This window comes from Podarcis erhardii (genome assembly GCF_964252035.2).
Source record: "Podarcis erhardii genome assembly, chromosome: 5".
Classification (NCBI taxonomy): Eukaryota; Metazoa; Chordata; class Lepidosauria; order Squamata; family Lacertidae; genus Podarcis; species Podarcis erhardii.
Genome location: NC_138509.1, coordinates 22,940,994 through 22,960,932, shown reverse-complemented (window position 1 = coordinate 22,960,932; position 19,939 = coordinate 22,940,994). Strand labels below are relative to the sequence as shown.

The 19,939-nt window shown below is 42.2% G+C and overlaps 1 protein-coding gene and 1 long non-coding RNA gene across 4 annotated transcripts; one reads left to right on the top strand and one right to left on the bottom strand.

Moving 5' to 3' along the window:
- The first annotated feature begins 1,380 nt into the window (after positions 1–1,380).
- On the top strand, positions 1,381–2,962 carry LOC309341845. Its single transcript, XR_014156586.1, has 2 exons — positions 1,381–1,932; positions 1,964–2,962. It is a non-coding gene; the product is annotated as an uncharacterized lncRNA (long non-coding RNA).
- Positions 2,075–19,180, bottom strand: GHITM (growth hormone inducible transmembrane protein). Of its 3 annotated transcripts, none has more exons than XM_081861691.1 (9): positions 19,054–19,180; positions 14,395–14,549; positions 12,790–12,889; positions 10,492–10,603; positions 8,527–8,668; positions 7,192–7,300; positions 4,795–4,983; positions 4,173–4,350; positions 2,075–3,308 (listed from the first exon to the last, which is right to left on the bottom strand). In XM_081861691.1, exons 2-9 carry the CDS (start codon positions 14,518–14,520, stop codon positions 3,221–3,223), a joined length of 1,044 nt encoding a protein of 347 aa, XP_081717817.1. In that variant the 5' UTR covers positions 14,521–14,549; positions 19,054–19,180; the 3' UTR covers positions 2,075–3,220. The 3 variants fall into 3 exon arrangements, with proteins under 3 accessions (XP_081717817.1, XP_081717819.1, XP_081717818.1); XM_081861693.1 differs by having other exon boundaries at positions 19,045–19,100; XM_081861692.1 differs by lacking the exon at positions 19,054–19,180 and adding an exon at positions 15,475–15,648.
- Between the last annotated feature and the right edge of the window lie 759 nt (positions 19,181–19,939).

The window sequence follows — 19,939 nt, the reverse complement described above, 5'->3', positions numbered from 1 at the left end:
AAATAATATTACCCATATTTCAATACATCTGTTTTCATATGATCCCCCCCCCCCAGCACAAGTACATAGTAGGTTAATTTATGACACTGTGGCATTCCAGGATTAGAGCATTATGAACTGTAAATAATAAAATTCTAACACAGCACTATAATGTTGGAGTTTATAATTAACAGAAGGATATGAACCTTTGCAAATACTTTCGTAAAGCACCTCCCGGGCTGAAGGCGTGCAGTCTCATCAGGATGGTGTCAAAGTCCAGAAGGCCACACATAATGAGTGCTTTTAAAAAACAATGAAGTTCAAAATAAGGTGTGACAGTAGCGCACCTTTCTTTGCTCAAAGGAGCACAGCCAATGTTAGATGCCTATGATTCACAAATTATCAATGGTTTCAAGGCACTGGGGGTCAAAGCTTTCGTTTTCCCCTGTGGAACACTCAAATGCACCACAGACATTAAAGCTACAAGAAATTTTTGGAGGGTTTTTAAAAGGCATTTTCGGCACTATTTAACCCCCGTGACTGGTTTTACGGGACATTTGCCCGATTTCTGAAAACTAATCTGATGGCTCTTTTTTTGGCCTACGTGGAAATATGGCGTATGCAGCACCAAACTCTGCAGGGGGCAATTTGCAGGTGTTTTGTGCTGTTTTCGAGTGAACCGGACATCGGAATTTTGGCAAAAACTGTGTCAGGGCACTAAGGGCTCATTTTGGGGCGTACCAGGAAATGCAGCATTTGCACCGATTCACTCAAAAACGGCGCCAAACACCTGCAGATTGGCCACTGCAGCATTTGGCGGTGCATATGCCACATTTCCCATGTAGGCCAAAAAATGAGCCATTGGTGCTCTGACCAGTGGGTTTTCACCAAAAATCCAACATTGTCCGATTCATTCGAAAATGGCACCAAACATCTGCAAATTGGCTACGGCCTACTAGGAAACACGATGTTTGCACCGCCAAACGCTGCAGACGGCCATTTGCAGGTGTTTGGCACAGTTTGCAAGTGAATCAGACGTCGGTACGCAGGTTAGATCGCTGGGTGCTCATTTTATGGCCTACTGTGAAACATGGCATTCACAATGCCAAAGGTTGCAGGGAACATTTGCAGGTGTTTGGTGCCGTTTTCGAGTGAATCGGACGACAGCAGAATTTTGGCGAAAACCGTGACATGCAGGTCAGGGCGCCGAGGGCTCATATTTTGGCGTACCTGGAAACATGGCCTATCTGGCATCGGTTTGGCCTATCAGGCACCACTTTCAGGTGAATCGGATGTAAGGCTGCAGGTAGCCAAGAGCCTGTCCCAGATAGGCCAGCTCTTCAAGAACAAAATGGTGGCATCCTGTGAGGTGTAGGCATGAGCCAGCCCCCTCCCCTCTTTTCCCAGTGTACCAGGGACTCAGCTATACAGCTGCAGATGAAACATTTTAAGTTTGTTGTAAGGTGCAATATATAAACGTGACACTAGACGGCGACAGTGAGCTATGGCAATTTCAATTTATTTTTCGAAATGTTAACATAAAGCATTTTCACATCATTTTTTATATGTGTGTAGATTCCATCCAGAACCTCTGGGAGCGCTGGAGCAAACTTTTCAGGTTCCCTACACCTGGGCAGGTGAGGGAGTCGCTGCTGCTGGATTCAGGGCATATACCTTGCACAAGTGCCCAGGGTCCCCAGACTCTGATGGGTCTGCAGAAAGACCCATCTCCAAAAACATGTCTCCTCTCAAGGAAAACCCCTTCCGATGGTTTTAGCCACTTCCCAAGGCTCCCCACCCCCAAACAACATCCAGAAGCCTCTGAGGCTATAGGTGTAAAACACAAGGAAACAAAAAAAAAGCCCCAAATATGGATGCCTGGTGAAGGGAAAGGAGAGCTCTATGGAGCTGGCAGATTACTAAACAGAGTACGACCTGTAAACACTCAATTTTGTGAGATTTCCCCTAAAAAGGGTAAATTCAGAAGGAAAATGAAAACTGCTCAAGTGCCTTCAAGTATATGAAAAGCGTTTTTTAAAGCACAGTTTTAAGTAAAGTATCTCTGTAGCACCTTACAGAAAACAAGACCAATAAATTTCTCAGCTAAGACTTTATTGTTTCAGAAGCTGGTACAAGCACAAATGGCAAAAGCGGATGGAAAATAAAGTTACTGAATTGCTGTGCCACAATACTTAAAAATAACAGACAAGTACTACGGTAACAAAGAGGTCCAGCAATTTCCAAAATAACTTCTGTTCCGTCTGATGAATGAATTCACATACATCTGCTTTCCCAGCTTTAAAAAAATATTATTTTCAGAAGTGTGACACTTGAATTACATATTTTAGAAATCAGTGTTCTGTAAAGGAGGCCACATGTCCTTAGATAAATACCAAAAGAAACTGCCAGTTGATAGGCAACGTTTTGAGCCCGGAAGAGAGGGATGCGGGCTTCAAAGTTAAAATTGTGTCCCAGTTTGACTTTGAAGGAAAATGCAGGTCAGAAATGCTCAAATTGATTCCTTTACCCTTGCTGTTAGCGATAGCGAAAAGCAACTCTTGAGTTAACCTACACTTCAGCATTGCTTCCACAATCTCTTCAAAGAGAAGCAACACTCTGCTGATGGCATTTGTGTGACAGTAGTACAAATACAATATAGTCTGATGGTAAGTTCCCCAATTGTCTGCTAGGGAAAGCAAAGAGGATCCTAACAAATATCCTTTTAGAGATTTTATTTTATTAGCCATTTCTGTTATCAGTCCGGAGTATGTTACATTCAGTTACCACCGAAGAGTATGCTGCGGAGCACAATCTGTTGCAAATAACTTCCAAATACAGCTCCCTTTGACGTTAATTTTGGTTTAAATGCAGCGCCCTTTGGGTCTGCTCCTATATACGGAGTTAAGACCACAACTTCACCTTTTAAGAGGAGGAAATTAAACTTACACCGGCTACAAATCTATATATTTTAAAATAAACTTCTTACACATTTCCAAACCCCCCCAAATCAGGGAGAAATGATTTAATGGCATGCAGCAATTTACTTTCCACTCGTGTTAAGATCCAAATCACATTACTCCGAAAACACCTTAAAAGGTCACGTGGAAGTGCTAGGAATATCTGACTGCTACATGAAAGCTGCCTCCAACCCAGCGGCAGTTTTAGGAGATATAATGTGCTAATCAGACAAGCCAAAGTTTTTGGTGAGCTATCAGTTCGGCCTGAGGAAGGAAGTTGCGGTTTATTTTCTCCTGTTGCCACTGCCGGTAGCAAGCATGGTGGCGACTCTGATGAAGATGTTTAGAGTATCCATGTATATACCCATACACCTGAAAGACAAGAGAAACAGCCATTAGGTTAAACAAACTTTCCTTGTCCTCTAGCAAGGAAAAAAGAATGATGCAAATGATTTGGCACAGCACCCTGGTGTTCAAACTGAAGTCCATTCGTGGTTTTGAGACAAAAACACCACAAACTAAGTTCACGGACCTTACTAGCGTATACAAACAAATATTAGTGAATACTATCCACAAATGGCTTCCTCCCCAGTCATCCTATTGTATATACTCCTTGCTGTCACCAGTACAGTCGTACCTTGGATCCCAAACGCCTTGGTACTCAGGTGTTTTGGAACCCAAACGTCCAACAGGGCTTCCAACAAAGCCGCACTTTGGTTTAATAATAAATAATAATAATAATAATAAATTTATTTATATCCCGCCCTCCCCAGCCGAAGCCGGGCTCAGGGCGGCTAACAACAATAAAATAATACAACATTCTAAAACCATTTAATTATAAAATTAATTCAAACTTCCAAACATTTTGGAAGTCGAACGGACTTCTGGAACAGATTCCGTACGACTTCCAAGGTACGACTGGAAATTGCTCTCCTTAAACTAGGTAACAGCTGTTTCTAAGCCTGTAACACAAAGGGTTGTTTTTACTGGAGATAGCTAACGAAAATCAGAGGTTGTCTATTGCACCCGGCCTCTTGGTGCAGCTGCTCCTCATCTTCCTAACCTTCTAAGCAGCAATCACTGAAAAGAATGACAAGGCACCCTTTATTAAAAGGTCTATAGACTTTTAGGCAGACCTAAACATAGCATGCACACAGTTTGCTTGTATTCCAGAAGACTAGGATTCTCTAAATGTTTCATGAATTTGCATCACGTTTATCAAGAGGAAGGACTTACATGTTGATGGGGTCATACTTTTGCATCCCTACGCCATACAGCGGTTGAGTTTCTGCACGGTGTACGACTTTCTGGGTGTCATAGAGCAGGAACATGCTGAAAAGTATCAAGCCACCATAAACAGCGACTGAATAGAGGCCGGCACCAAAAGCAGTCGTAGGAGGAAAGAACATCGATCCTGGAAGATATACACAAAGGCTACCAAGAACCAAGTATGCATTTTGGGGGGGACACACAGTTATGCCACATGCAAACAGTGCTTTCATATGCAAAATGCACCACTGAATGGAAAGCATTATCTAAATAAGATATTGACCATGAAATCACTGAGGACATGTTACTTATAATCAGCCTCCCTTTTTCTAACTTTAGATGTCCGATATTTGCTCTTTACAAGTTCACTGGGGGGCGGGAGGGAGAGCCAGAGCGACATACAAACCTGAGTACGTCTAATTTCAAACAAAACATTTTTAATATGCCAAGAAACATAGATGGCCAACCAGCAGAAATGTACATAACACAAATTTTCGGAACACATTTGTTAAGGAACAGAAGGAATGCATAAAGCAAGCTTGATTCTAGGCAGCTCAGTCACACTCTACACCCAACATCATCCACTGACCAAGGGAAGAAGCAAGCACCAGGCCAAAGCCCACTCCCAGTGGTGCTCCCATGTTCAGAAACTTCTCACTCGGTGCGCACATAGCCACAGTTGAGAGACCACCAACGATTCCTGCTGTGTACCAAGCAGCTCGAATGAGCAGGGGGCCACCCAGTAGAGTAAGAGGAGCCACAACGGCACCCATGACACCTGAGGGAAGAAAGAGGCACCAATATTAATTCAGTTACTCAACTGCATACATGGCACATCAAGGCTTTTAAGGACTGCGAACAGAAACCAAACTTAGAGGAGCTTAGACTTGCCATCTATTTAAATTGCCTGTTGCTGTTTTAGTTCGAACTTTTTGTGTTTTACTACACTGTCAGCTGCCCTAGAAACAAATCAGTGTTGTAGGTTTGGGATACAAGTTAGATAAATGGGAATACGTATGAAGCAAGTTAACTTAGGGTTGCCATATGTCCGGATTTTCCTGGACATTAATTGGATGCCAAAGCCATCTTAAGACGTCAATCGAAAAATCGCGGTTGAAAAATGCTTTCAGGTTTTCCCTAAAAACAGCTCAAAAATTTGGGGTCTCCCTAAAACAAGCTCAACAACTTTCAGGGTGGTTTTTTACTTTTTGAAATATGGCAAACCTAGTTAACTACCGACTGGTGATGAGGCAATCACATTTTGACCCTGCTGCAATGTTGGCCTCAAGTGCCAATATTTTAAATCACCCCAGGCTTCCTCAGATTGGAGTTCAACAACAACCCAAGTCTATGCTAGATGCCATGAAAATTCTGTAGAACTGAACAGTATGAAACTACAGGGAACAATCCTGACGCGAAAGCTGTGAAGATTTAAATTCGCTAACATGCAACACCACCCTAAAACCCTCTGTGCTTTCAAAGAGGCATGAAATAACCCCAACAGCTGACTAAAAAAAGAAAAGAAAAAACCTTGCTTTAATTTCTGTATTATTTAATAGACTGATATATAACAACACATCTGGTAGCCAAGGATGACCAGGAATTCCATACAGATGAGTGGAGAGGGACTCCACACTTCATCACTGCTCTGCCAGCTTGTTTTGTTCTGTGCTAGCTATGGAAGAACAAACTTCCTCAACTAGCATGGAAACGCAGCAGGGCAGAGGAGGGACGATCGACTGCTCTGTTCATCCTTCACCATTCCTATTGGCAGAAGGCATCAAAAAACCAAAACCATTTAGCCCCTATCTTTCAGATTTCAGCTTCTAGCGTTCAGATCTCAGTTTCCTGCCTACTGAAAGGTAGTAGCTTCCATTCCTGCACTGGGCTTGGAGCAAGCGGCTTCCTCTTTTCCCTTGCCAGGAAGGAAACAAAGGCTACTAGCTTCTCTGCAGGCTTTTAAGTTTTGTGAGGTTACTTAGAAGGCTGCGACGAAGTCTCAAAGCACTTCACATTATCTCAGCAACCGTCACAACACTGCAAAGGTAAGCCGGCATCATTCCTGTATCCCAGACAGTGGTTTGTTTTAAAGTCCCCAGCAAGTTTGTGCCCGAGATTTGGAGAAGGGAGCAGATTTTAAGCGTTTTATTTTATCAGATGGGATCCAGAGCTGCACAAAACACTCGTGTGCAATTTGGAAGTTTAAATGGAAGTGTTTCCTCAAAATGCATGGGAGCGTTTTGTGCATAGAAGCTCTGGATCCCATCTGACACCCCCCCCCCCGGACTGCAAGATGTCTATGACAAAAGTGTCTCTCCCTAAATGTAAATGAACTGAGAATAAGACTCTATGAATTAATAGTGGAGAGAAGAGACAGACTGTGAAAGGTACATATGTTTTGTAATACAAAAATTCCTTAATATATATATATATATATTTAAAACCCACTTCCATGTATGCATAAAGACTGTCCAGCTTCTAGCAAGTTATCCCTTGCCCTTCTAGGGGTGCTATTCTTGAGGGATCCAACCTTTGGAGCTGAGGGCTTTGTTTGGGGGGGGGGCAGAAAGAAATGACACCAGGAGAAGCCAAGATTGCCACATATGGATGTGGAACTGCATGGATGGTGTTTGGAACCTGGTCACTGCATGTTTAAATATCTTCACACTAGATGGCATGTGTCTTTAAGGCCAGTGTTTCTGGTATAGGGCAGTATATACATTCTAACAACAACAACAATAATAAACCTTTATTGCCTCCATCTAAATGTATTTTAACCCACCCCGCAGCACTATTCTACAGCTCCACAGCAAATCAGCTGGATTGTCAAGTATGTTTTTGACTGAAAGTGAGAATTATCCATCCTTCAGTGAGTGAATCAATAAATAAATCAGGGAGCTGATCAGGGGAATTCTCAATGCAACTTACATTTGAGGTCAACAACAGCAACAACAATAATTGTTTAGGAAAATCAGAAACCACCTACCTGCGTGCAGCATCCAAGCCAGATGTTTAGGGACAGGGCTCTGTTCATAATCTATTGATCTAACCAGCATTCCAGCACCGATCATTGCAGCAAATGTCGCACCAATTGCCTGTAAAAGATTGTTGTTATTACTAGCAAATTGTTTTATAGTTTTGGGTTTGTTTTTGTTTTTTTTACTAAGCATTTTACAGCTGACTAAGGTTCACTTATGATACGGCAATATTCACTCGGGGTCTTTCCCCAGATAACATGGCAGGAAAATATACTCGTGTCACAAAGGTCCTAATCAGGCAGCTTCGTCCAATTCTGCTTTGGCAATGGCTATACTTGTGCAATGCATTTGCTTCCTAGCCAGTGTGTTTCAGTCACACATTATCTTGCCGAAACCTTCCACGCAAAGGCAATATTTGACTAAATTAGCGGTGGCTCCCTCTAGTGGGCACAATGGATCTTCAGGTTGTTTTTTTGGCAAGATGGCAGATACTGGGTGTTTTTAAAAGTGAGATTTGAGGCTTATGTTGGTTGCAGTCCCATCCATCTCTATTCCAAAATAAATCCCAGAGAATTCAGTGGAGCATATCCCCATCTAACTGGGGTTGGGATTGCAGCATAATGCCAGCATGTGACTGCAAACTCTTCCATTTACTGCCATGTGGTAGAACTAGGTCCCTTGTTTCTCCCCGTCTATTTCCAACCACACTGTTAAAGAAATTAGGAAGATAAGCTTTGAAGGGGCTGTGTTAATAGGCGATTAACCTATAGCAAGCACAGATCTGCTGCCGACCAAGTGCCATCCCTGGCAAAATCAATTATATTCCAACAAGGAATAAGATCTCCTTGTTTCTGGAAGAACACGCCTGCCCCCCCCCCAAAAGAACATGCAATACTTGTCCCTCACTGTGTGGACAGACTTCAGCATCAATACTGAAACCCACCTTTTTTAACTGTTAACTAAGCAGCGTGAGAGGGATTGTGTTAATCCCGGCTCTGTGCAAACCTGGCCATAAGTGCTTCACTCCAGAATCAGTCTCTCACACATGAAACAACATGTAATCTTTTGACGTTTTTCATTTGGCAAGCGGGAGACTAACTGAGCACGCCTATGCTACAGCTCCCTGGGTTCTCTATGAGAAGCAGCACCACTCAAATAGGGTCAAAACCATGGGATATTTTATTGAATCCTGCCTACCTATTGGTCTTTTCATCACTTGCGATTTAGAGAGCCCCTACAGGTTATGAGAAAATTTAACTCAGTCAACGGGAGGTTGAAGAATTCTTTTGAGAGATGCATTCTAACCGATGTTAGATAGAGAACACCCCCCCCCCCGAACTTACCAGCCAAGATCCCCTCATCATGAGACCCATGAGGGCTGGAGATCTGCTAACTAAAACAGCAGACAATGCTGTCAAACCAACACTTCCTGCAAAATACATGTAGGTGGAACGGATTCTGTCTTTCACATACTGCGGCCAGATACTGGAAACAAACAGAATATATTTAAGTTATATGAATATGTTACGGGGGTAAGAATACAGCAAGCAGCAAGACTGCACTCTGACGGAAGAAAAACTGTTTCAATACTTGCAATCCAGGCTTCAATGTAATGGGTTTGTGACACTCCCTTTGCTCCCCTAATATAGCATGTGTTGTGGAAATCATGTTAGTTATTAAGGGAACAGAAAAAATACATTGTGTGGAATCTGAGACCACATTTCCCTGCAACCACATGTCTTTAGCCACAGAGTAGTTTTGGATCCCTCAGCTGATTTTTTATCATTCGCCCATTGGGCAATTAATTTTTGTTCACTTTTACATTGTGTGTTAGCTCAAAAAGGCACACAAACAGAAGTATTTTAACAACAACTATGAGAAGAAAAGGTCCTCCGATTTTTCTCTCTCATTTTTTTTTATAGCAACATGCCAGAACCAAAATGGGGTTGGAATGGGGGTAGATTAAGGCAAGAAAATTCTCTTTAATAGAACCATTTTCTCTTTTGCTGTAACCATTTCTCCCCATAATTTCTAGTCAATTGTATTTCTGACTTCAAAACCCAAAATTTCAATGGCTACAGTTATGATTTATTTAAAAGACCAATAGCGATCAGAAAAGCACAGAAGTTTCACATATCACACTTCCTCCTTGCATCCTAAACACAGAATAGAGGGGAAATACATAGGCCAACGGAATATGAACGACTCGCATCTAGGGTGGGCTGGAGAAGATGCTATGTAAATGTATCCACATAGCAGGAAAAACATGGCTTCTTCTGCCCCTACTATACCCAATCTGCTTCCCACAGAACACCGGTTCCCTGCTCCACTGCTATTTCAGCACCATTTTTCTTGGTTTCATTTTAAAATGATTTCAGTCATTTAGGGGTCACATTATGGATGGGATGGTGCCACTGAGGACAAACGAGGCCTTTTAAGAAAATGAGCTACGTTTGTGCAGTGGTTAAGAGGAGTAGTCTCGTAATCTGGTGAACCGGGTACGCGTCTCCGCTCCTCCACATGCAGCTGCTAGGTCACACTTCTCTGAAGTCTCTTAGCCCCACTCACCTCACAAAGTGTTTGTTGTGGGGGAGGAAGGGAAAGGAGAATGTTAGCCGCTTTGAGACTCCTTTGGGTAGCGATAAAGCGGGATATCAAATCCAAACTCTTCTTCTTCTTCTTTCTTACAATGGTCACATAGATAATCCAAACCTGTCAGTGTTCACCCTATGGATTGAACGTTTTTCAACCAACCCCTAAAAAGTTGCTGTGGGGAAATTCCACTGCTGACACCAAAATATTTTTGCAAAACACTCCCCACCCTAGCCCCCACCTAACCCCTCCTTTCGGCTCAGCCTGGGTAACCCGATTCTTGCTGAAACTCTGCCAGTTTCCAGGCTCAAAGCGGGCCTGCTGCCATCACATGGCAGAAGCCAGCCAGATCAGGACTGCTTGGCTCCTTTGCTGGCTGAACTCTGCCCCTGAAACATCCTGACTGGTAAAGCTAGGCAGCGCTGGGTGGAGAAACCTTTCTGCCTCATCCAAATTCCCTTCAGCCCAGCCGACTTCTGTATCTTTTCGGTCACTGTATCTTTTCGGTCACTGTTTTAGCAGAATCATTAATGACAAATCAAGAGATTCGAAGCAGAAGGGCACCACACATTTAATCACGGTTTTGTCATGTTCAGAAAAAGAAAGAACGAACTTTCAAAACCACAGCTCTGACTATAGATTGATTTCACTGAAATTGCTTTTAACTATCTTGTTGTGACCACAAGAACTCGACACATTTTGGGTATTTTACTTACATGGCCTTTTCAATGGCTCCGATCTCGTTGGACATCCCCAATCCATAGTAACAAACTGCCCCAAGGCCAATAGCAGCACCTCCAGCAACAATCCATCTCCCCATTCGATCAACTGGTAAAGAGAATATAATTAAGCTTACCCCATAAAACGTTTTCCCCATTTTGCGGCAACACCAATGCAATGTTATGATTTCAGAAGTAAGTAGTTTTCTCCTAAGAAATACACATGCTTAAATAGCTGAATAAGTGAGTGGGCTGGTATGATTTATACTGGAAGAAGCAAAGATCACCAGTGTCAAAGCGATGATTCTTTAACATCAACTTTAGAAGATTTCATTTTTATTCTTCTTGAATGAACATTGAAGTTTCTAGTTCTCCACTACGTACTTATGGCCACAGAACTGAGAGAACTGCCATGCATCTTGTTTACTTTATGCCTATAATCTTTTGCCACGCATACAGAGTTCACTACCAATTGTTTAGAAGGGCAAAAGTTTCATACAATTAATGGCGCAATCCAAACCTTGGCTGCAAGAACCATCACTGCATCTGTAGCTCAGCTGCCCAGCAGTCAGGGTGGAGGAGACTGCCATGCTAACCTTGAGCAATGGGGCCTGATGCCATCATGAAAAGGCAGTGAAACTGGCTCAGGATCTGACAGATCCCAGGGTGGCCCAGCCCTGGCCCTCTCCTGTCCTCAAAACCTCACATTTTGGAGCTTGCTGCTGGCTGCCACCAGCAGAGATCCCACCTGCACAGGGGCTGGTTGGTGAGACAGCCCAAATTTAACAGTCCTTTGCAAAGAGATTTGGATTGCACTTTAAACTTCTAAAAATAAGGAAACCAAGGACCATTTTAATAGAGCTGCAATAAAATGGCAATTATCCGTAAGCCACAAGGCTGTTCCGAGATTTTGACAAAGAGGAATTGCTTTAAACCACGTTTCCCATGCAGTTCAGAACCACCATGCATACTAATAGGCTACGATGACAATTAGCTCATACTGCTTTGCAATGTATTCCAAAACCTATAATTCATCCTGCATGTCTGTTGCTTCATATAATTATATCTAGGCAGAGGCAAGAGGAGGTGGGAATTCTGATGTGAGGACTTAGGCAAGATCACTTATTTGAAAGTCAAATGTCCAAAACAGTGTTTTGCCATGCAATATAAAATAAATGTGGTTTAGCTGGCGAAATTATATTTATATATTCGTGGTTTAAGAAATGAATGTACTGCAGAGCTCAGGTAGCTATAGGACATAAAACTGGAGTACATGATCTCCCAGAGGGATCAATGGATGAATCCTGCTGAGAGGCAGGATGTTGTATTCAGGAACCTGGCACAGAGTCCCTGTGCTTACAAGTCCCCAAATCCATCAGAAAGCTCTCAATCATACATATGCTATGTGTGTTATCTATAATGCTTGCCTGGAGTCTTTTTTTCTATTGTACAAAGCAGGCAGTCTATAAGCCAATCTTAGGACAGTCCCTCTCCAATTTTGCCTGGGGCTACTTAAAAGACTTGTGTCCTGAATGGATGGAGAGAGGAAGAGGTTGTGGAGATCACTTCTTCTGCCATCTTATTGTTTTCATTTTTTTTTTTTATTGTAACATAAACTGTCAGTAGTTTATTGGCACAAAGTTACTATGAGTGATATCCAACCATGTTGCACTCAGACTTAAATCCACTGACACTGTGTGACGGGCCCCATTTAAAGCAGTATCATGTCACTTTAAGCAGTCATGGCTTCTCCCAAAGAATCATGGGAACTGTAGTTCGTTACAGTTGCTAAGAGTTGTTAGAAGACCCTTAATCCCCTCACAGAGCTACAGTTTCCAGAGAGGTTTAACCTGGAAACTATAGCTGTGTGAGGGGAATAGGGATCTCTTAACAACTGTCAGCACACTTAACAAACAACAGTTTCCAGCATTCTTTGGGGGAAGCCATAACTGCTTAAAATGATATGATACTGCTTTAAATGTATAGTGTAACTGGGACCTTAGCTAGATATCACCCTATGTAAATGCAACAAATAAAACAGTTTGCTAGAGGATGACGAATCAAGTTTAAGAGATATTGATTATATCAGTTTTGAAATAAATCAATTTAAAAATTGGCAATTGTGCTTTTATATGCTTTATCTGTATCATGGCTCTTTTTAAAACTTTTAAAAATTAAAGCCGAAAAGTAAAAATACAGAAAGTCATTGATTTGCCTCCACACTACTTTCGAGTGTTGCTTTGCCTCTCCTCTGTCAACCACGGTAAGTGAAATCTGAGAGAGATATACAGGTACCTTTTAACACTTTCTCCATTGAGGGTTCAAAAGCTGCTTCCTTAATTTCTTGACCAGTTCTCCCCTTGCGTACACCAAACCTGGCTTTGGAGGCATATCCCTGTTAGAACAAAAGGTAAGGAAAGAAAGAAAGACTCTAGATTGCTGTCAAGGGAACGGATGATAAATATGCCTCCAGTTAATCTGGAGAAACAGCATACTGCACAACGAAGATCAAATTAGGGGGAGTTGAACAATGGGGAAAGATAGCTGGAGTCTAACCATGCATCACACAATCATCTCCCAGTTTGGAGAAATATCAATGTGACAGGCCAAACATACTCGACTGGGTCATTCACATGCATAACGTATGTATCAGGAGAGGCCGTTCAAACCGTGAATAGGGGCATGGACCCCATAATGGGCTAAAAGAGGACCAACAAACTATGAATCCAGCAAGACAAGAGGCCTTGTGGGTGGGCGGGCACTGACTGCTTGGGACAGGATTGTATTCCCCTTGAAGGAGCATGCACCTGGTATGAGGGATGCTCCTGTATTCTGTAAGAATCCATATGACCTCATGGCTAGGAATGTCTTTTATCAGCTTCAGCTGGTAAGACAGATTTGTCTGTTTCTGGACTGGGATAGTCTGACCACTATTGTCACCATTGTTGATAACCTCCAGAATGCATTACTGCAACGGGCTCCATGTGAGGCCACCCTTGAAGTTGGAAGTTAGTGCAAAATGCAGGAGCACAACTACTCACTGGGGCAGATAATGTTACACTACTGCTGAAAGAATTGCACTGGCTGAAAGTGAGCTAACATGCTACGTTTAATATGTTGGTACTGGCACATAAAATCCTATACCTGCTCCATCACTGTGATCTGCAGGAGAGGATGCTCTGTAGATACAATCTTATTGACAGCTCTATTTTACAGGGTACCAATCAGAATATCAGACCAGCACCACCTCTGCTGTCCCTTCAGCATCTACAGAAGACCACTCTCTTTCAACAAGCTTTTCTCGCACTCTGCATCTGTACTGTAACTATTTAAAGCTGTTTTTATATGTGGAATTGCTAAATGTTTGCTTTGTATTTAATTCTGGGTCTGTTTCTCATGGTGCTGTTGTTACACGATTCCTCTTTTATGTTTACAACCATTTTGTTTTATATAATTGTATACTTTATTGTAGTAACTCGTGCTGGGACCTTAAAGTAAACGGCAGGCAGGAATCTATTAAAGTAAGTAAATAAATTCCACATTGGAGCATACCACTAAGAAGTGGGGCCCATGAAGATAGTTGTGGGGTGTGCGTGCATGCAAAGACAGGGCAGATTTTGGGCTGGCTTTGATGTAGTTGCACGAACATGTCAAGTTGTGCTGCCTTTGCCCATACTCTGCAGGGCTAGAGCTATAAAACAGAAACTGTCCAAACGTAAAAGAAAGTTATGGTTTTCTGTTCACATGAAAGGCTTCCAAGGATTAAGATCTTGGAGCAGATCCGTATGGTTTTAAGAAGCAAAAAATAGGCATTCATGTACTGAATGTATTAACTTGCACATAAACTGTTTTTAAAAGAGAAATCTTAAAACTAGTATAAGATTCCAAAGACACACCTACCTTAGAAGGCTGCAAGAGCCAATGCTGTGTCTTTAGAGAAGAATTTCTCAGTGCAGGTGAAGCCTGAAGGTGTGCAGGCCGTAGGCAAGGGAGAGCCCGAAGGCACACTAACCTTGCTGCCAACATGGCTGTGGTCGTCAATGGCAAAATTTTACCTGTAACAACAACATGTAAGAGAGTTACATAACAGCAACTGCACTGCAAAGCACAGCATGGAGCCAAATAATAATAATTGCTAACATCACTACTGTATATAAAAAAAAGTGGATATAGGAAGCTGCTTCAAATCATCTCTCCACTTAACTGTTGAACCCAACAGTGTCTACTCTGGCTGGAAGCAGCTCTTCAAGGTCCAGCACATTTTTACCTGGAGATCCCAAGGATTCAAGACATAGGTAAGGTAAAGGTAAAGGACCCCTGGATGGTTAAGTCCAGTCAAAGGAGACTATGGGGTTGCGGTGTTTATCTCGCTTTCAGGCCGAGGGAGCTGGCGTTTGGACAGCTTTCCAGGTCATGTGGCCAGGACTAAACTGCTTCTGGCACACGGAACACTGTGACAGAAACTAGAGGGCAAGGAAACACTGTTTACCTTCCCACCACAGCTGTACCTATTTATCTACTTGACTGGTGTGCTTTCAAACTGCTAGGTTGGCAGGAGCTGGGACCGAGCAATGGGAGCTCACCCTGTCGCAGGTATTCGAACGGCCAACCCTCTGATTGGCAAGCCCAAGAAGCTCTGTGGTTTAGACCACAGCGCAACCTGCATCAAGACATACATGAACTGGGAACCTTCAAAATATAAAGCATGGACACAAACAATGTGCTACAGCCCATCCCCCTTTATGAATGAAAATAATCAAACTTCGATAAAAAATAGTACTCAAAATTAAATTAGGACAGCAGACTTCCTTGAGTAGTAGCAGCTTTTTGTTTTGTTTTTGTGTGTGAAAAAAATAAAGTTTACTCTGCCACTTTTGAGTGTGTTCAACTCAGTTGCTGGGAAAAGAGGCTTCAAAAGAGATTATCCTCTCTCTTCCTTTGCAGTCTTTAAAATGGCAACGTTTTAAAAAGGTATACTACAATGTTTCTCTGGAAGTTGTCGCTGCAAGGCAGGAGCTGGAAGACGGCGACTTCAAGGCAAGGGGAGCTTTCCCAAAAGGTTTCATTTGCCACCCTGGTCATGTCCAGCTGCTGATGACATTATCCCCAACAGCTGAGCTTCTCCTCCTTGCAGTTCTGTTTGCTGTGTTTTTATGGAGAGCCGGAAAGGGAGAGGATCCCAGCAGCAGAGTAGAATTCAAACCATTGTGATGCCACCATCTCTTAGGGATTCCACAGCCTGATAATCTGCCCTCAGAATAGTGCAAGCTAAGTTTCAGTTACATTAGCTGCTGTGAAATTTTAAAGTGGAAATGCACATTTAGGAGAGGGATAAGCAACTCTTTGGCCCTCCAGATTTGGGATTCTCATTGGGTATGATGGGGGGGGGTTGTGGTCCTATAACAGAGGGCCACAGCTTCTACATCTCTCATCTACAAGGAATAAAGGAAAGACTTTATTTTGTTATTCCTAGTTTAAGCTAAGCAGAGGCAAGACTACTTTCTTTTCACCCAGACTTTCCAAGGGAAAGGGGGTGGAAAGGCAGAAAGAAGAAAAGAGAAACTAGGCAAACTGGAGTAAATATGACCCTCGCTTTGCCCCTGAGTCTGTAACCTGAAGCGTCTGTAATTCGAGGTACCACTGTAGACAGACTTGCAAGTCTGGCTGATCCCTGGAAACAGAACAGGGTCAGTAGAATACAAGAACCAAAAGGGTTTGTTGGAACGTGGTGAATACAGTTCTGAACTTTTCCAAAAGCTTCAAGCAAGTAAAGACGTTTTGCGTCCCGGGCAAAACACACACCAACCCAGTAAGCTGTTTAAGAGGCTGTAATTTAAATGACAGCCAAATAAAAGTGGCAAGGATTGCAGAGCTGTGTCACTAATACTTCCCATCCACTTTAAACCTGTTACATGGTTGCTACTGATCCTTTGAGGCTAAGCCACAAAAATTAAAGAAATATTTAACTTTCACCATAAACAAACAAAAAACTACCCGGGGAACAGCTGAAGTCACAAGCTGGGATGCTAGTTTAGCCTTAAACTGGAGAAATCAGAAAAAATCAGACAAATGATAATTCTCTCCTTACCTAGGATTTTTAGAATTTAGCAGATTTTTTTAAAAAAAAAACAAATCTTATGAAGAGAAAGGAAAAGAAATGGGAAAAGTTGTGGCTGTTTAGCAACCACAAGTTAGATAAAATAAGTCCGTCTGTGAATAAGACCCATAAAATAATTTCTAAGGAACTAGGTACGGAGGAAGGAGGGGTAGTAATATGCATTTTCATGGTGCACTCGTAAGTGAACAATACCATAGTCTGTATTTGCTATGAGAAACTGTTCAGTGGGTTTCAAATCTATTATACATCTGAGCCTCTGGCAGTCAGTACTGAGCAGAAAAGCCTCATTTTGCTTACAAACTATATTTACTTCTGAGTAGTAATACACAGGACTGCAGTGTAGATACACTTTTTGAAAGGCTCATGTACGTATAAGAAATATATCACAGAAACTTTGTTAAGATAGGGCTGCCATACGTCTTAGAATTTGCTTCCGAAAATGTCATCCTGGATTATTTTTTGGAAATCGGGCAAATGTCCTGGAAAACCAGCAAAATTGTGCTGAAAATGCTTTAAAAAAGCTCCAAAACCCAAAAACCTCTTGTAACTCTTACAAAAAAAGCTGATAGTTGTTAGTTCCCTTCAAAAACAAAAACAAACTCAATAACTCTGTCCTGAGTTTCACTTTTGGAGATATGGCAACTCTAGGTTTGTCAACAACTTTTGTTGTTCAACAATTTTGGTGGTTTCCTTTTTAAAAAAGGAAACTTTTAGGATGTCCTGGTTTTTACTTTTTGAAATACGGCAGCCCTAGTTAAGACCTTCTAAAAACAAGAGGGAGCAGCAACAGATGAAGGGAACACAGTAACCATGTCTGTCACCAAGCCCATTATCTAACATCAAGTAAATGCTGAGTCAAGGCTGCATGATGTAATAAGGAGAAAGACATGCATGCATACAAGGACGTCCACCAAGCCTTGTAATCCTCAAAATAGAGGAATAGAGATTGATGCTGCAACTTTCAACCAAAATAACATTATTTCTGTGGTATCCCCACAGATCAATGATAGTCGCTGAATGTACCAAATGCAAAGGATCAGCAAGAACGGGCAATTTCTTAGCAGAACCAGTCACTTTTATTCTTTTAGTTGCTATCCTACGTGGGCTTGGAGCAGTGTTCGAAACTCCCACTGTACTAGGCACATTTTGTGATAGGGAATTTCATTAGCGCAAGCAGTTTATGAGCTTTGGGCGCAGTACTGCGCCTAAGATTTCAGATTAAAACTGCAAAGTCGGAGAAAAGGATGACCTTTTTCTGCCTCTCCAGTTCCAGCTACTCTCTGAAGACTAGAGAAGTGACCCTCTTAAGAATATTAGAGGGATGGACAGGGGAAGGACTAGACCAAGTGAAAAATGAACAAAATATTTTAGCTGCAGTTCATTCATTTTCAGCTTTGTATTATTATTGTTAAAAAAAGAGCGCCTTGGCATTCTGTTGTTGCTCCCATAACTTAGGCTAGGCTTGCCCTGCGTCAGGAAAATTCCTGACATGTCCTGGTTTTGGAGTGCAAAAAAATGGCATGGGGGGGGGGGGAATTTTGCCAAAGTAGCAAAATGTCATTGAAAACCTGGCTATAAGGCAACTGATGGGAAATTCCGCCCCCCAAAAAAGCTTAACAATTTGGGTTTGTTCCCCCCCAAAACTCCCCAATTTTGTTGGTTTTCCTAAAAGAAGTGCCACCGTTTGGGTGGTTTCTAATAAAAAAATGCTCCACAATTTTGTTGGTTTTCCAAAATAAAGCTCGACAATTCTGGTGAGTTTCCCAAAATACAGCTTCACAATTTTGGAGGTTTCTTAAAAAAAATGAAAAATAAAATAAAATTCTCCACAATCTTGGTGGAGTCCTAAAAAAAGAATGCTCGACAATTTTGTTGGTTTTCCAAAATAAAGCTCGACAATTCTGGTGAGTTTCCCAAAATAAAGCTTCACAATTTTGGAGGTTTCTTTAAAAAAAAAAAAAAAGCTCCATAATCTTGGTGGGGTTTCCTTAAAAAATGAAAAAAAAAATAAAATTCTCCACAATCTTGGTGGAGTCCTAAAAAAAGAATGCTCGACAATTTTGTTGGTTTTCCAAAATAAAGCTCGACAATTCTGGTGCGTTTCCTAAAATAAAGCTTCACAATTTGGGCGGTTTCTAAAAAATAAGCTCGACAATCTTGGTGGGTTTCTAAAACAAACAAACAAAACCCTCCACAATTGGTGGAATTTTACTTTTTGGAATATGGCGAGCCTAACCTAAGTGCCACTGAGCTAATATCTGCGTATACGCATCTAATATCTGCGTGCATCTTCGCTTCCTCACACGGGGACTATTCCCACCCGTCCCTCTCCTACCTGTGAACAGAAACCCCTCCCGGAGCAAAGAACGGTGACAGGGGGAAGCGCTGCCCGCCGCCCGCCAAAATAAACCGATTCCACGCCGAATTCCGACCTCACTCACCTACCACCGTCCCTCTCGCCCCTCGTTTGACACCGGGAAACGGCGCCGGCGCAAAGCCTTCTGGGAAGAGCGGCTCTGCTCACGCGCGCTGTTTTCCACCTCTCCCTCAGCCATTTTGACTGAGGGCAAACTAGGACGCTTCCCTTCCGACGTCTCGGCGAAAGGCCGCTGCCGTCGCCGCGGAAACGCCTAGAGCATGCGTCATGCGGCGGGGGGGGAGGGGGCATCCATCTTCGTTCCGGGTAGGGGAAGCTGCGGACCGCCATGTTGGATGAGGGCAAGCGCCTCTGGGTTGCTTTGTACGGAGGGCGGGGGGGGGGGGGCAGAGAAGAAATGTGCAAACAACCAACCAGCAAATGCAGAATTTTTAAAAGTTCATTTATGATTTTCATCCACAACAGATAAACATTTCATCAAAGAAAATGAAACTGCAGTTCATTTATTATTTTCATTTACAACAAATAAACATTTCAACAGAGAAAATGAAACAATCCTAAATTATTTTATTTTATTTTTTGAAAAAGCAGCTTCCCTCCCTTCTCTCTGCGGTTCCCTGAATTTATTTCCTCCCTCACCCCGCATCTCCCAATTAACTCTATCCCTTTTCTCATCTATTTCATATATGTTTTAAGAACTGCAATTTCTGCAATAATCCTACTAATGTCTTAATTTGTTTGCAATTTATTTATAAATATACAACAGACGATTTCCATCGCTTACTAAAAAGTCTTAATTTCTTATTTTTCAAGGAGGTTTTGCCATTTCTGCATAGCCCGTTCTTCTCTTGTTGGGACTTCTTCTTCGTTCTTGTGGCAGTAGCTGCATACGTACATAAATTTCTATATTGTTTCGGTAATTCTGATCCTATAATCCCCAAGAGAAAAGC

Excerpts from the sequence above, each read along its gene's own strand:
- GHITM (XM_081861691.1), bottom strand. The coding sequence starts at position 14,520 with ATGTTGGCAGCAAGGTTAGTGTGCCTTCGGGCTCTCCCTTGCCTACGG. Across the intron at positions 10,604-12,789 it reads AATGGAGAAAGTGTTAAAAG|TTGATCGAATGGGGAGATGG; the intron begins GTACCTGTATAT and ends TCTCTTTACCAG. Across the intron at positions 4,351-4,794 it reads GGTGCTTGCTTCTTCCCTTG|GATCGATGTTCTTTCCTCCT; the intron begins GTCAGTGGATGA and ends TATATCTTCCAG.